Raw genomic sequence first — 17,779 nt, 5'->3', positions numbered from 1 at the left:
TCCTGACCTCGTGATCCATCTGCCTCGGCCTCCCAAAGTGCTGGGATTACAGGTGTGAGCCACTGCACCCGGCCGGAATTTTCTACATAGAGGATCATGTCACCTGAAACAAAGACAATTTTAATACTTCCTTTCCAATCTATATGCCCCTTCCTTTTTTCTTCCTCCCCATCTTTAACTTTAAAAAAAATTATATATATATATACTTTTTGAGACAGGTTCTTGCTCTGTCGCCCAGGCTGGAGTGCGGAGGCACAATCATGGCTCACTGCGGCCCCAAGCAATCCTCTCACCTCAGCCTCCTGAGTAGCTGTGACCACAGATGTGTGCCACCACACCTAATTTTTTTTATTTTTGTAGAGGTGGGGTCTCACTATGTTGCCCAAGCTGGTCTGGAACTCCTGGACTCAAGCAATCCTCCTGTCTCAGCCTCCCAAAGTACTGGGATTAAAGGCATGAACCACCATGCCCAGCCTAATCTTTTTTCTTTTAATAATATATAATATTTTACATAATTTATGGGGTACATGTGAGTGTTTTTTCCATGCATAGAATGGGTGATGATTAAGTCAGGGTAACTGGGGTATCTATCACCTTGGGATATATGTCATTTCTATGTGTTGGTATCATTTCACATCCTCTCTTCTACTAATAGTTCCTCTGAAATATGCAAAATATTGTCACCCAAGTATAGTCACCTTATCATGCTATAAAACATTAGAACTTGCCGGGTGCAATGGCTCACACCTGTAATTTCTGCACTTTAGGAAGCTAAACTGGGAGGGCTGTTTGAGCCCAGGAGTTTGAGACAATCCTGGGCAACGTATGGAGACTTGTCTCCACAAAAAGGGAAAAAAAAAAAAAGACACATTAAAATGTATCTCTTCTATCTAACTGTGTGTTTGTACCCATTAGCCAACTTCTCTTATCCACCCACCACCCTTCTCAGTTTCTGGTATATATAATTGTATTCTCTATGTCTATGGTATCAGTGTTCTTTAGCACTCTCATGTGAGCGAGAACATGTGGTATTTGTCTTCCTGTGCCTATCTAACTTAATATAGCAACCTCCATGTTGCTACAAATGACATGATTTCCTTCTTTTTTATGGTCAAATAGTATTTCATTGTGTATCTATGTCACATTTTTTCTTCCTTCCTTTTTTCCTTGCCTCCCTCCCTCCCTCTCTTCCTTTTCTTTGCCTTATTGCATTGACTATAACCTCCAATACAATATTAAGTGGAAATGGTGAAAGCAAACATTCTTGCCTTATTCTGAGTTGTCAGAAAAAAACAACTTTTCGGCCGGGTGTGGTGACTCACGCCTGTAATCCCAGCACTTTGGGAGGCCAAGACGGGCAGATCACGAGGTCAGATCAAGACCATCCTGGCTAACATGGTGAAACCCCGTCTCTACTAAAAATACAAAAATTAGCTGGGTGTGGTGGTGGGCGCCTGTAGTTCCAGCTACTCAGGAGGCTGAGGCAGGAGAATGGCGTGAACCTGGGAGGCGGAGCTTGCAGTGAGCCAAGATCGCGCCATTGCACTCCAGCTTGGGCGACAGAGCAAGACTCTGTCTCAAAAAACAAAAAAACAAAAGAAAAAAAAAGAAAAACACAATTTTTCACCATTAAATATGATGTTAGCTGTAGGTTTTTAATAAATGCCTTTAGTCTAGTTAGGGAAAGTTATTTTTGTTGCTAGTTTACTGAGCATTTTCATCACAAAAAGATGTTGAGTTTTGTCAAATGCTTTGCTGTAGATATTGAAATTAGTGCATGGGTTTTCTTTCATAGTCTCTTGAAATCAGGATACAACCAATTAAAATAAAGAAAGCAGGTTGGGCGCAGTGGCTCAAGCCTGTAATCCCAGCACTTTGGGTGGCCGAGGTGGGTGGATTACCTGAGGTCAGGAGTTTGAGACCAGCCTGGCCAACCTGGTGAAACCCCATCTCTACTAAAAATACAAAAATTAGCTGGGTGGGTGACGGGTGCCTGTAATCCCAGCTACTCGGGAGGCTGAGGCAGGAGAATCACTTGAAACCAGGAGGTAGAGGGGTGCAGTCAGCCGAGATTACATCATTGCACTCTAGCCTGGGCGACAGAGGCTCTGCCTCAAAAAAAAAAAAAAATGCAAACGATACAATTATTTATCTATTGATTGGCAATAATTGCTAAAAAAACAAAAAATTCAGAACTGACAAGCATTTGCAGAAATAGGCATTTTCAACATACCACTGAGGGAAACATAAACTTTTCAGTTTCTGCAAGATAATTAAAACATATAGCAAATGCCTTAAAAAGACCCTTTGATACAGCAATTCCATTTCTAGTCATTCCAAAAGAGACAATCAAAGATACTGCAAAAGGTTTAATTGCAGGGATTTCACCAGGTAATATTTATAATAGTAAAAACTATAAGTAATTTCATCTGCTAATAATAGGAGATGGGTCAAATACATGTTTCTATCTATATTACAGAGTCATTAAAAATAATGACAGAGGCCAGGTGTGGTGGCTCATGCCTGTATATAAAATAATAATGACAGAGTATGGCTGCACAGTGGCTCACCTGTAGTCCCAGCACCTTGGGAGGCTGAGGCAGACACATCACCTGAGGTCAGGAGTTTGAGACCAGCCTGGCCAACATGGTAAAACTCTGTCTCTACTAAATATACAAAAATTAGCTGGGCATGGTGGCATGTGCCTGTAATCCCAGCTACTCAGGAGGCTGAGGCAGGAGAATCACTTGAACTTGGGAGGCAGAGGTTATAGTGAGCCGAGTTCACACCATTGCACTCCAGCCTGGGCGGCAGAGTGAGACTCTATCTCAAAATAATAATAATAGTAACAGAATAATATTATAATCCCTGACATGCTTAAAACAGATTTTAAAAAATTAAATCACACAACAATGTATGATTTAATATAAAAAAAAAGTATGTAAAGATAACTCCATTAGTCGACTCCATTTTTGATGTTTGATTGTTGACAGCTTTCAAACCCTTCCTCTTCTGCCCCATATCTGGGTAAGCTGACAAGAAAGCCTGGGTGCTCCCTCCTTTGGTGCTGATGGGGAGTTCAATCAACACAAATGCCAGCCCCTGTGTAAGAGTACCCTCACCTAATCTCACCTTCTAACCATCATAAATCCCAAGACAGTCACCTCGCCTGCTATCTAAAGTCATTTTTGGATCTGTCTGGGAGCCTGCCCTGCTCTAAAATGGCTCAACGTGTGAGTAATAAACCTTTTCATACCCTTTTAGTGTATCATCAGTCTTGACATCTTAACCAAATTTTGGGTGAGGTATCTGATCTCAACAGTAAAGCATGGAAAAAATAATGGAATCATATACTGGTAAACAGATTATGCCTAAATTAATTTCTATCCGGTTTGTATTTTATTTATTTACTTTTTTTTTTTGAGTCAGAGTCTTGCCCTGTTGCCCAGGCTGGAGTGCAGTGGCGCAATCTCAGCTCACTACAAGCTCCGCTTCCCGGGTTCACGCCATTCTACTGCCTCAGCCTCCCAAGTAGCTGGGATTACAGGCACCTGCCACCATGCCCGGCTAATTTTTTGTGTTTTTAGTAGAGATGGGGTTTCACTGTGTTAGCCAGGATGGTCTCGATCTCCTGATCTTGTGATCCACCCGCCTCGGCCTTCCGAAGTGCTGGGATTACAAGTGTGAGCCACCGCACCTGGCCTTTTTATTTTTTTATATTCTAAATTTCCTACAAAGAACTTCCATCTGTCTGATAAAATCACTAAATATCACGTATTAAAAGAAAAGCAGAGAATGTGCCACCAACCCTGCTTTCAGGGGAGCTTACCACTCAGTAGGGAAGCTGACCTGTCCTAGGCCTTTATAGACCAGGTAAAATAAGGTTATAAATAGGAAACATGGAATTCAGTGTTTTTAGTGTCTCCTCCAGACACTAGCATTTAACTTTGGGAGTGACACGGACTCATTTCAGGCAGCAGCACTGCAGAGAGCCTCTCTTGACCTTTCCCATTCAGGTCCTCCTCTAAATAACGGGGCCTATGTTTTTATCATTGTTGTTACTACCACATTATGTAATAATTATCTATTGAAAGGTCTGTCTCTCCAACTTGACCATGAACTTTTTGAGGCCAGGAACTGTACCTTTTCACTTGAACGATAGTCTTTCTTTATTGTTTCGTAGAGACAGGGGTCTCACTATGTTACCCAGGTTAGTCTCGGACTCCTGACCTCAAGTAATCCATATCGGCCTCCAAAAGTGCTGGGATTACAGGTGTGAGCCACTGTGCTCAGCCCTTTCCTATTTGTTCATCACCACATTATTTTTTCTTTTCTTTTTATTCTGAGACAGGGTCTCATTTTGTTCCCCAGGCTAGAGTGCAGTGTTATGATCACTGCCCACTGGAGACTCAACCTCTTGGGATCTAGTGATCCTCCCACCTCAGCCTTCCAATTAGCTGGGGACTACAGGCATGCACCACCATGCCTGGATAATTTCTTAAAAAATGGTTTTTTGTGCGATTTTGTTTTGTTTTTTTGAGACAGAGTCCCGCTCTGTCACCCAGCCTGGAGTACAGTGGCATGATCTCCGCTCACTGCAACCTCTGCCTCCCGGGTTCAAGTTATTCTCCTGCCTCAGCCTCCCGAGTAGCTGGGACTACAGGTGCATGTCACCATGCTCAGCTAATTTTTTTATTTTTAGTAGAGATGGGGTTTCACCATGTCAGCCAGGATATTCTCGATATCTTGACCTTGTGATCTGCCCACCTCAGCCTCCCAAAGTGCTGGGATTACAGGCGCCCGGTCTGCATTTTTTTTTTTTTTTGAGATGGAATTTCACTATTGTTGCCCAGGCTGGAATGCAATGGCATGATCTCGGCTCACTGCAACCTCCATCTCCCAGGTTGAAGCAATTCTCCTGCCTCAACCTCCCAAGTAGCTGGGATTACAGGTGCCCGCCACCACATCCAGCTAATTTTTTGTATTTTTAGTAGAGATGAGGTTTCGCCATGTTGGCCAAGCTGGTCTCAAACTCCTGACCTCAAGTGCTCTGCCCACCTGGGCCTTCTCAAGTGCTGGCATTACAGGCGTGAGCCACCGTGCCCGGCCTACAAAAATGTTTTGTAGAGGTAAGGTTTCACTATCTTGCTCAGGCAATCCTCCCACCTTGGCCTCCCAAAGTGCTGGGATTGCAGGTGTGAATCACTGTGCCAGGCCCTTATTCACCACTTTCACTGTACAAAGAATAATCCCTTTTGATTACATATGAAATAAATCATTCCCTCTGTACAAAGGCATTTCAGTCTTTAACTTGTGGACATGTACAGGTGGATGCTTATTTCTCAGACCATAGGTGCCCAATGGGACCTCTGTCATGGTGGTGGAGGACATGGCAAGGCAAAGGGGAAAGGTGGCTGCTTGAGGTGGTAATATAATTTTATTATATTATAAAAATAGACCTGGCATGGGGTGGCTCACACCTGTAATCCCAGCACTTTGGGAGGCTGAGGCAGGTGGATCTCTTGAGGTCAGGAGTTCAAGACCAGCCTGGCCAACCCCGTCTCTACTAAAACACAAAAATTAGCTGGGAGTGGTGGCAGGTGCCTGTAATCCCAGCTACTCAGGAGGCTATGGCAGGAGAATCGTTTGAATGCGGGAGGTGGAGGTTGTAGTTAGCCAGGACTGCACCACTACACTCCAGCCTGGGCAACAGAGCAAGACTCTATCTCAAAATAAATAAATAAATAAAATAAAATACATACAGTTTTATATTATATTTATAATTTTATTTTAAAACTATTCTGGGCCGGGTGCGGTGGCTCATGCCCGTAATCCCAGCACTTTGGGAGGCTGAGGTGGGTGGATCACGAGGTCAGGAGATCGAGATCATCGTGGCCAACATGGTGAAACCCTGTCTCTACTAAAAATACAAAAATTAGCTAGGCGTGGTGGCGCACACCTGTAGTACCAGCTACTCAGGATGTTGAGGCAGGAGAATCACTTGAGCCTGGGAGGCGGGGGTTGCAGTGAGCCGAGACCGTGCCACTGCACTCCAGCCTTGCGACAGAGTAAGACTCTGTTCCCCTAAAAAACAAAACAAAACAAGAAAACCTATTCTGTCATTACTTGTAGAATTTCTGTGTAAGAAGTATTAGTATAAAAGATGAAGACAAAAGTCTTTTCTCTGAGAAGATATTATTTATGTCATCTTTACTCTAAATCAGCATTTAGAGTAAAGAAAACATTTCCTTTAAGTGTAATAATTTGTCACAGGTAGCAAGAACCCAAGGGTTACTCAAGGAGGGACAGCATCTTCTGTTCAAGAATCTAAATAAGAAAAGGCTCAAGAAGAAAGGCAACCAATGAATCTAGCACAGCTATTTGATGGAGATTAAAAGAATTTTAAAAATGAGGAGAATTAGAAAAATTTGAATAAGGTGCATATATTATATGTAGTATTGTATAAATGTTAATTTGTGTTTTTTATAATTGTTCTGTACTAAAGTAAGAGAATATCCTTTTTAGGAAATGCACACTGGGGTATTCAGAGATAAACGGGCATTATATCTGCAATTTACTCTCCAACAACTTTTTTTTTGGTGGTGGTGGGACGAAGTCTCACTTTGTCACCCAGGCTGGAGTGCAATGGCACAATCTCAGCTCAAGGCAACCTCTGCCTTGTGGGTTTAAGTGATTCTCCTGCCTCAGCCTCCCAAGTAGCTGGGACCACAGGCGTGCTAATTTTTTTTTTTTTTTTTTTTTTTGTATTTTCAGTAGAGCTGGGGTTTCACCACGTTGGCCAGGCTGGTTTCGAACTCCTGACCTCAAGTGATCCACCCACCTCAGCCTCCCAAAATGCTGGGATTACAGGCGTGAGCCACCGCGCCCTTCCTTGTCAACAATTTAATGAAGCAAAGGGAGAACACTAACCTGGGGAACCTGTATTTATAATTTTTTTTTCTTTTTTTTGAGACCGGTCTCACTCTCACCCAGGCTGGAGTGCAGTGGCACTATCTCGGCTCACTGTAACCTCCTCCTCCCAGGTTCAAGCGATTCTCCTGCCTAAGCCTCCCAAGTAGCTGTGATTACAGGCACACACCACCATGTCCAACTAATTTTTGTTTTTGTTTTTGAGACAAAGTTTCATACTGTTGCCCAGGCTGGTGTGCAGTGGGGTGATCTCAGCTTGCTGCAGCCTTTGCCTCCCGGGTTCACACGATTCTCCTGCCTCAGCTTCCTGAGTAGCTTGGACTACAGGCGTGCGCCACCATGCCCAGCTAATTTTTGCATTTTTAGTAGAGATGGGGTTTCACTATGTTGGCCAGGCTGGTCTTGAACTCCTGACCTCGTGATCCACCCGCCTCGGCCTCCCAAAGTGCTGGGATTACAGGCATGAGCCACTGTGCCTGGGCAATTTTTATATATATATTTTTTAGTAGAGATGGACTTTCACCACATTGGCCAGGCTGGTCTCGAACTCCAGACCTCAAATGATCCACCTGCCTCAGCCTCTCAAAGAGCTGGGATTACAGGCATGAGTCACTGCACCAGGCCTGTGATACATTTTTTGTACTATTTGTTTAACTTTTCTGTAACTCTGAAATTACTTCGAGATAAAAAAATTATTTTTGTTTCCTTTTTATTATCTAGCTCCAAAAACCATTTTATTTTTAAATTAATGGAAGATATCAGGTGAAGCAATATCTTATTGATGTTAAACTCTTAATGAGAGTGTTTCTTTCAGGACTAAGGGGATCAGGATACCCACCTCACTGCCACCAGCCAAAGAGGATACTAAGCTCAAGAGGTTAGGACACAGTAAGGTGAGCAGGCCAAGCCCAAATATTTCATTTTTTCCTAATACTTAGATCTGAGCCAGAGGGGTTAAGGTCAGGGCAGCATATTCATGAGTAAAATCAGGCTCGAATATGAAGATTCAAACAACTATAGCACCATGGCTAATTCTTCAGGGAATCAATTCACTTGACACTGGCAAATAACATGTTTATAAAGCACACCCTGCACTCTTTAACTAACTGTAAAGAAGACTTTCTTTTTTTCTTTTTTTTTTTTGAGACGGAGTCTTGCTCTGTTGCCCAGGCTGGAGTGCAGTGGTGGGGTCTCAGCTCACTGCAACAACCTTCACCTCCTGGGTTCAAGCGATTCTCCAGCCTCAGCCTCCCAAGCAGCTGGGATTATAGGCATGCACCGCCACATCCGGCTAATTTTTGTATTTTTAGTAGATACGGGGTTTCACCATATTGGCCAGGCTGGTCTCGAACCCCTCACCTCAAGTAATCCACTGGCCTTGGCCTCCCAAAGTACTGGGATTACAGGCGTGAGCCACTGCACCTGGCCTAAAGGAGACTTTCTACTCTAGATGATTGCTCTTCAAATATGAGTTGTGCTGAGGACTCAGGACAGCACTGGTAGAGAGGGACAAGCTGTGGACTCTCACAAGGCTTTGGGAAGCTTTTTCACTTGGCCCTAAGCCTCTCTGGGCTGAATACAGAATAGGATAAAGCATCTGCACTGATTCATGAATCCGATTAAGTGTGGCCACACAATTTCAAAGCTCCATCTCCTACCGTTCTATGACATAAAAGTTGTCTCCATCATCTCCTTGGTCAATGACATGCTCGTCAGCTTTGACTATCCTTTCAAACATGGCATCAAGAACTTGAGAAAGTTGTTCCTGCAGGGTATGCACAAGAAGGAAAAATAGCCTTACATATGCTGCAAAAAAGCAGTGACCATAATTATCTAAATTTGTGACTATATAACAGAAGTCCCCACATTCAAACAGAAACCTAAAGGTTGTCTGAAACAAATGCTTTCCTGGGACCATTCAGCTTTGCACCTCCATGTACCTCAGCAGACAGTAAATTGGCAAGTCTTCTGAGGCAGTATTGTTTTGAAAAAGCTTCCCACAATTTACGCAAAAATACTGACTATCACCTGCCTGATGGTTCCACTATATCACGTGTAAAGCCATATGCTGCCACCTTCCTACAAGTGTTGATCTTAACAGGATCATCAGATCTAAAGGACTGCTGTGGCTTAGAGATTATCTTCTGGAATAGCACAACTGCTTTTGACTAGCAAAACACGTCACTTAACCTTGCTGAGCTTCAGTATCTTTTTTTTTTCTTTTTTTCTAAAGACAGAGTCTCACTCTGTCGCCCAGGCTGGAGTTCAGTGGTGTGATCTCAGCTCACCACAACCTCTACCTCCTGAGTTCAAGCAATTCTCCTGCCTCAGCTGCCTGAGTAGCTGGGACTACAGGCCTGCACCATCACGCCTGGCTAATTTTTATATTTTTAGTAGAGATGGGGTTTGCCATGTTCGCCAGGCAGGTCTCAAACTCCTGACCTCATGTGATCCGCCCACCTTGGCTTCCCAAAGTGCTAGAATTACAGGCGTGAGCCACCACGCCCAGTGAACTTCAGTTTCAAAAAGGGTATAACAAAGATTCCAGGTCATCAATTTTTATGACCAAAGGAGAAAAACCTAGGAAGTATTTACGAAACAACAGATACTCAATAAATGAGATCTATTATAAGACAGCTAATATTGCTTCATTTGCATACAGCACATACAATTACTTACTACTATTGCCTGCCATAACCAGACATCAACTATGTCAATAAGTATAATGAAAAGAAAATAATACTATTAAATTCTATGAAACAATGGTCTCAGTCTAGGGCCAGCATCCCTATCAGACAGGGAGATCAGTGATTATTAGGGAATCACTAAAGAATACCAGGTTCAATTAAAAAAAGAGACTTTCTCTTTGGAGGAATGTAGACTGAAGACCTGGAAAAAGAATAATTTTATGACTGCATAATTCCAGGTGAGTTTATGTTCTATCAGAGGGACTGTACTACTACGATAATTGAGTATCACCAAAAAGTGTATTCAGTTCCATGTGTGTTGAATACTGTACAAGCTGACAAATACTAAAAAGGATGGCTTGCAACTGACGTGTTACTCACATTCACTGGAATGTGAGCCCAGCGTTGCCAGAAATCTCCTATTTAAATACTAGCAATAAATTTAAATTTTCATGTACAATACAGAACAAACACAGACATCTGTACCTAGCCTGTGGATTGCCTGCTGGAAGCCTCTTGTTCTGTGTCACTTTTCTTCTTCTAGTCTGTACTCTTCAAATACATGTGTCATGAGATATAGAATAAAAGGGGTGGAAGGGGAGCATTTCTAGGTTAGAGGAGACTAAAATAACAACATGACAACCAAACGAAACACAGTAAGTCCTCACTTAAAGTGGTTGATAGGTTCTTGAAAACTGTGACTATAAGCAAAACAATGTATAGAAGGTCCTCAAATAACACAGTTATAACACTGATGAGGGAAAAAAAAAAGGTTCCATTATAGGTTGTTTTGCTTAAAGTTAGTTTCCAAGACTACCAACAATGTTGAAGTACCTACTGCATGTGATTCAGAGATGGTCATCTATGAACCAGGAAGTGGGTTTCTGGTCAGACACCAAATCTGCTGGCACCTTGAGCTTGGATTTCCCAGACTCCAGAACTGTGAGAAATTTCCACTGTTTATAAACTACCCAGGTTATGGTATTTTGTTATAGCAGCCCAAATGTACTAGGACACCCACCAGGAGATAGCCCTTGTTCTTTATTTCTACCACCAAGAGAGGGAGGACAGGCCCAGGTCACAGATCCTATGCTAGGCCCTGCAGAAACACACCATTCTCAAGAAGCACTTACCATATACTGTGGTAAGCCAGTGGGTTAACTATTATCAATGAAGGAAACTACATACCAGCATCTTCAGAAAAATCAATCTCTTTGTAGGATAAATTCAGACCTCCAAACTAAACCAGGGTCATGCAAATCTGAGCATTTCCTTGCAACATGACAAAATTGCATGCTCTTCAAATTATCAGTTTTGTCTTGGAGAAAGTGCCAAAGCAGCTCAGAAAAATACAGCAGTCCTCCCCTTATCCATGGGGAATATGTTCCAAGGGGATAATGTGGATGTCTGAAACCACAGATAGTGTTGAAGCCCATTGCTGTCAATTGGAAAACATTTCTGTTTGTATCTTCCATCCACAAATGTAATGCCTCTTCCATCTTAACCAAATACTTAACACGCACTGTGGCTGTAAATTGTGCAGTTTGAGGTGCGACAGCAAAACTAGCAGAAATTTCTTTTTCTTTCTTCACAGTTTTACAGATAGAAGATTCATTCTTATATTTTCTTTTTTTTTTTTTTTTTTGATTTTGAGATGGAGTCTTGCTCTGTCACCCAGACTGGAGTGCAATGGTGTGATCTCAGCTCACTGCAACCTCCGCCTCCTGGATTCAAGCAGTTCTCCTGCCTCAGCCTCCTGAGTAGCTGGGATTACAGGTGCACACTACCACACCTGGCTAATTTTTGTATTTTTAGTAGAGACGGAATTTCACTATGTTGGCCAGGCTGGTCTTGAACTCCACCCACCTCAGACTCTCAGAGTGTTAGGATTACAGGCATGAGCCACCGCACTCAGCCAGAAGATTCATTCTTACCACAGATCTCTGTAACCTTGGTATACAATTTCTTTCTCCCACCCTCCCTCTCTCCCTTCCTTTCTTCCTTCCTTTTCTTTCTTTCTCTCTTCCTTTCTCTCTCTCCCTCTTTCTATCTCACCCTTTCTTTTCTTTCTTTTCTCTCTCTCTCTTTCTTCCTTTCTTTCCTTAAATTTCTCTCATCTTTTCACTTAAAGGAAGCATTTTATGGCTTCTTTTTGGCATATTCGAATTGCCAGCATTGTTTCTCTTGTGCTTTGGGGCATTAAGTAAAATAAGGGTTACGTGAATATGAGTACTGCTAGATGGTGACTAAGTGACTAATGGGCAGGTGGCATATATGGCATGAATACACTGGGATAAAGTGATGATTTGTGTTCTAGGTGGCAGCAGAGCAGGACAGCATGAGATTCATCACACTACTCGGAACGGCATGCCTTTTAAAACTTAGGAATTATTTCTGGAATTCTCCATTTAGTATTTTTGGGCTGTTGTTGACTATGGGTAACTGAAACCCTGGAAAGCAAAAACCAAGGATAAGGGGGACTACTGCACTAAAAGGCATCTGAAAGATCATGTCTGGGTTAAAGTGGTCAATACAACGAAAACATTTGTATGTAAGATGAATCTAAGGTTTATGCTTAATACGGCTATGGTTAGGATGCTAAAAATTAAAGTTTAAGTGACAAATAGGAGCAAAGCTAAAAGATCATTATAATAAAAATACTTTAGAAATCAATGTTACCTGATCGAGATTTTTGAAAAGGAGAATATCTTTGCAAGCTTCCTGAAGTCTGCATCTCTGTTCATCAGTTTTAGGATGAATCACCTGCCAATCCAAATAAAACCATGGAAATTGTTTTATTCCATTTTAACATAAACCACTTAAAGACTGGTATATTTCTTTCTCCAAAAAGTGGGAAAAATAAAGAGCATGGTTTCTGTAATTTTAATTTTACATAAATATCAAGCTGCATGCTGAAGGTGGAGGGGCAATGTAATATAGAGGTGAAAAGCACCAGCCCTGAAGCCACCTGCTGACTACGTGGCTGGCAGCAAGTGAGCTGTCCCCTGGGAGCCTCAGGATCTTCATCCATAAAGCAGAAGATTATAAATTTGTTCATTAAACAAATATTGAGCATCTACTCAAAAAAAAAAAAAAAGGTACATCATTTAATCTGACCAGAAATAATAGGTATTAAAAGTGTTGGCCAGGCGAGGTGGCTCATGCCTGTAATCTCAACACTTTGGGAGGCCAAGGCAGGCGGATCACGATGTCAGGAGATCGAGACCATCCTGGCCAACATAGTGAAACTCCGTCTCTACTAAAAATAGAAAACTTAGCTGGGCATGGTGGCGCATGCCTGTAATCCCAGCTACTCGGGAGGCTGAGGTAGGAGAATCGGTTGAACCGGGGAATCAGAGGAGGTTGCAGTGAGCCAAGATCGCACCACTGCACTCTAGCCTGGTGACAGAGCAAGATTCCATCTCAAAAAAAAAAAGGCTGGGCATGGTGGCTCGCTCCTATAATCCCAGGCAATCCCAGCACTTTGGGAGGCCGAGGCGGGCAGATCACGAGGTCAGGAGTTCGAAACCAGACTGACCAACATGGAGAAACCCATCTCTACTAAAAATACAAAATTAGCAAGGCGTAGTGGCGCATGCCTGTAATTCCAGCTACCTGGGAGGCTGAGGCAGGAGAATCGCTTGAACCCAGGAGGCAGAGGTTGCAGTGAGCCAAGATCACACCATTGTACTCCAGCCTGGGCAACAAGAGCGAAACTCTGTCTCAAAAAACAAAAAAAAAGTGTTAAGTATTTTAAATTTGTGATATTAAATTAGAAAAAACTGTTTTAGTCATCAATAATTTTACAATAGCTAGAACAAAAAATTTAACCTACAGGATTTTTACATTCACAAAAATGGTAGCATTTATTAGAATATTTCAGAAATCTTTCATAAGTTACTCATTTTAAGGGTAACTTGATTTAAGGGTAACATAATGGATCACTAAAGCTTTTTTTTTTTTCTTGGAGACAGTGTCTCGCTCTGTCGCCCAGGTTGGAGTGCAGTGGCGTGATTTTGGGTAACTACAACCTCCGCCTCCCAGGTTCAAGTGATTCTCCTGCCTCAGCCTCCTGAGTAGCTGGGATTACAGGTGGGCACCACCACGCCTGGCTAATTTTTGTATTTTTAGTAGAGATGGGGTTTCACCATATTGGTCAGGCTGGTTTCGAACTCCTGACCTTGTGATCCATCTGCCTCAGCCTCCCAAAGTGCTGGGAGTACAGGTATGAGCCACCGTGCCTGGCCCACTAAAGGTTTTTATAACAGCAATCTTTTTTTTTTTTTTTTTTTTTCAGATGGAGTCTCACTCTGTCACCCAGGCTGGAGTGCAGTGGTGTGATCTGATCACCACAACCTTGGCCTCCCGGGTTCAAGCAATTCTCCTGCCTCAGCCTCCTGAGTAGCTGGGATTATAGGCGCCCACCACCACACCCAACTAATTTTTGTATTTTAGTAGAGATGAGGTTTCACCAGGTTAGCCAGGATGGTCTCGAACTTCTGACAGGTGATCCACCCACCTTGGCCTCCCAAAGTGCTGGGATTACAGGCCTGAGTTACCACACCCAGTCTATAATATCAATCTTTTAAAAATCATAGTTCATACATGCTCTCATAAAAGTAATTTATGTCGGGAGACTGAGGCAGGAGAATCACTTGAACCCAGGAGGCGGAAGTTGCAATGAGCCGAATTCGCATCACTGCACTCCAGCCTAGGTGACAGTGCAAGACTCCATCTCAAAAAAACATAAACAAAAAACAAAAACAAACAAAAAATAATTTACCTCAATTGTACAGAAGTTTAAAAAACTATTTTTTTTTAAAAAAGCACCCAAAAATCAAACATGGTTTTGCCACAACCACTATTAACATCTGGGGTATATCCTTCCAGATAGAATTTTCTATACATACATATATACAAATAAATATATATATTTCAAATTTTTTAATTTACAAAATCTCTATATATAATTTCAAATTTTTTAATTTATAAAATGCTCTATAAAATGCACCTCACACAAACATACATCCCATGCCATTACATACAGTCCTGTACCATCACTTTCAATGGCTACAGATTCTCTCCATTTGAATGTACTATAATTTAGCCCCTGGTAATCCCATATTTTGGGTCATTTAGGTTGTTTCCATTTTTCATTGTTATAACACTACGATGAACTCCATTTGTACATTCTCAGGAAGGATCCAACTTTCATTAGGGATGAATTCTCCTTTAGGTAAATGCTAAATCAATTGGCCTGGCTCTAAGTATTTAAGGCTTGTTGTTAATTTTTTTTTTTTTTTTTAAATGAGATGAGGTCTAACTACATTGCCCAGGCTAGTCTCAAACTCCTGGGATTCAAGTGATCTTCCCACCTCAACCTCCCAAAGCACTGGGATTACAGGTGTGAGCCACCATGCCCAGCAGTTGTTTTTTTTTTTTCTTTTCAGCCTCGACCTCCTAGACTCAAGCAGCAATCCCCCTGCCTCAGGCTCCTAAGTAGCTGTGAATACAGGCACATGTCACCAAACCAGCTAATTTTTTTTTTTTTTCCCAGAGATGGGGGTCTTGCTATATTGTGCAGGCTGGTCTTGAACTCCTGGCCTCAAGCAATCCTCCTGCCTCAGCCTCTCAAAGTGTTTGCATTATAGGTGTGAGCCACCATGCACAGCCTGTTTAAGGCTTCTGACAGCTACAGCTAGGCACTTCTCACCATACCCTCAACCAGTGCAGCTTTCAATTTGTTAGATTGAAAAAGTCACTTCATTGATATTTTAATTTGTATTTAATGATTAGTATGATGAGTTTTTGGTATGTAGAGAAGGGGAGTTAATGAGAAATACAATTCTACCTAACATCTTTGCTTGGGTCTTACCCTTGGATCTGTATCTTCCTCTTCCTCATCAGGGTTATAGGTCTCAGCACAGACTAAAATTGGAGAGAAAAAAACAAAGAATGAATTTAACAGACGTGTGGCTTTAGGAAAAGTAGGAAGTAAACTCAATTATCTTTTATTCACTGTTTTCTTTCTTTTTTTTAGAGACAGAGTTTTGCTCTTGTTGCCCAAGCTAGAATACAGTGGCACAATCTTGGCTCTCTGCAACCTCCATCTCCCAGGTTCAAGCGATTCTCTTGCCTCAGCTTCCCAGGTAGCTGGGATTACAGGCGCTGCACCACCATGCCCAGTTAATTTTGTATTTTCAGTAGGGATGGAGTTTCACCATGTTGGTCAGGCTGCTCTCGAGCTCCTGACATCAGGTGATCCACCTGATGTATAACACAAATGCTCACGCTTGTAATCTCAGCACTACAAGGCATGGAGGCTGTAATGCTGGGAGGCTGAGGTGGACAGATCACGAGGTCAAGAGATCGAGACCATCCTAGCCAACATGGTGAAACCCCATCTCTACTAAAAATACAAAAATTAGCTGGGCATGGTGGCGTGTGCCTGTAGTCCCAGCTACTCGGGAGGCTGAGACAGGAGAAGCGCTTGAACTTGGGAGACAGAGGTTGCGGTGAGCCGAGATCATGCCACTGCACTCCAGCCTGGTTGACAGAATGAGACTCCGTCTCAAAAAAAATAGAGAGAGAGTAAGTTGTGTGAGACATAAAGGGAAAAAAGGCAAGGTGAAGAAGAGTATATATGGCATGCTATCTCTTGCAGAAGAAAGGACTTCCATGAGAAAGGAGAGCTAAGAATGGAGGGAAAATAAATATACTTTTACCAGTTAATTTTTCCAAAATGAAACAATTGGGGAAGAATAAACCGGAAAGTAATGAAATTATTGTCCTAGTGTATAGATAGAAACAGGAAAGAAGGGATAGGGAAAGGAATGAAACTTCTCTGAGGAAACGTTTGTTTGTTTTTGAGACGGAGTCTTGCTCTGTCACCTAGGCTGGAGTACAGTGATGTGATCTCCGCTCACTGCAAGCTCTGCCTCCCGGGTTCACACCATTCTCCTGCCTCAGCCTCCCAAGTAGCTGGGACTACAGGCGCCTGCCACCACATCCAGCTAATTTTTTGTATTTTTAGTAGAGAAGGGGTTTCACCGTGTTAGCCTGGATGATCTCGATCTCCTAACCTCAACTGCCCACCTCAGCCTCCCAAAGTGCTGGGATTACAGGCATGAGGCACCGTGACTGACCTGAGGAAACATTTTTATACAAAAAGTTTTGACATTTAAGCCATGTTAATTTTTCACATATTTTAAAAATTAAATAGATAACAAGGACCCTAAAACTGTACAAAGAATAAAAACCTACCCATGTATCAGGGTGATAACACAATTAGAGAAGGAAAGAATCAGATTCTAAGTAGCTTCTGAACATAGTACTCTGACCATCCACCCTCAGTGGGATATACTGCATTCCAACAAAAAACAATTGATGTTGGTGATGGTATAGCAATTCCAAAACTCTTCTTCAGAGAGTCTTGCTCTTTCACCCAGGTTGGAGTACAGTGGCGCAATCTTGGCCCACTGCAATCTCCACCTCCCTGTTTCGAGTGATTCTCCTGCCTTAGCCTTCTTAGTAGCTAGGTCTAGAGGCACGTGCCACCAGACCCAGCTAATTTTTGTAGTTTTAGTAGAGATGGGGTTTCACCATGTTGGCCAGGATGATCTCAATCTCGTGACCTTGTGATCCGCCTGCCTTGGCCTCCCAAAGTGCTGGGATTACAGGTGTGAGCCACCGCGCCCAGCCTTTAATTCCAAAACTCTTCTATGTGTATTACTGTAGTGAGTAAATAAACAAACACACAGACATTTCTTACTGGTGAGAAGGGGGATACAAATATGGACTGGAGGAAGAATTAGAAATGGAGATATCAATACAAAGCATTTTAAAATCTCACCCCTATATGTTATTTGCAAAGAGACAATAAATTATCTACTGAATAAAGAGTTTTGTACTTACTAACAAAACTGTTGTTACCAAGAATGAACTAGTTGTGATTACTGATGTTTCTCAGAATGCAGCAAACCTACTCCCTCTTCACAATACAGGCCATTACAGCTGGGAAAAGTTTTATTCTAATAAATCATCAATGATCTGTAACAGCTGTGTGACTAGAGGTAATTTATTGCCTATCTCCACCCTTCCTCTGCATAATGGCACAAACAGCAGTGACTTCTCTCTAAAGACTGTCATAAGAATTCAAGTAG

General features: G+C 42.2%; 1 protein-coding gene across 2 annotated transcripts in view; it reads right to left on the bottom strand.

The window, feature by feature from the left end:
• Positions 1-17,779, bottom strand: part of PRKAR2A (protein kinase cAMP-dependent type II regulatory subunit alpha) — a 98,065-nt gene that overhangs the window by 30,474 nt on the left and 49,812 nt on the right. For both annotated transcript variants that reach the window (XM_007984154.3, XM_007984155.3), the window contains 3 exons: positions 15,493-15,545; positions 12,297-12,380; positions 8,589-8,695 (listed from right to left, as the gene is read on the bottom strand). In XM_007984154.3, coding sequence (XP_007982345.1) covers positions 8,589-8,695; positions 12,297-12,380; positions 15,493-15,545 — 244 coding nt within the window. The remainder of the gene's footprint in view (positions 1-8,588; positions 8,696-12,296; positions 12,381-15,492; positions 15,546-17,779) is intronic.

This window comes from Chlorocebus sabaeus, chromosome 22, assembly GCF_047675955.1.
Source record: "Chlorocebus sabaeus isolate Y175 chromosome 22, mChlSab1.0.hap1, whole genome shotgun sequence".
Classification (NCBI taxonomy): Eukaryota; Metazoa; Chordata; class Mammalia; order Primates; family Cercopithecidae; genus Chlorocebus; species Chlorocebus sabaeus.
Note: the sequence above shows the minus strand (reverse complement) of the source record. Positions and strands in the feature narration are given on the sequence as shown.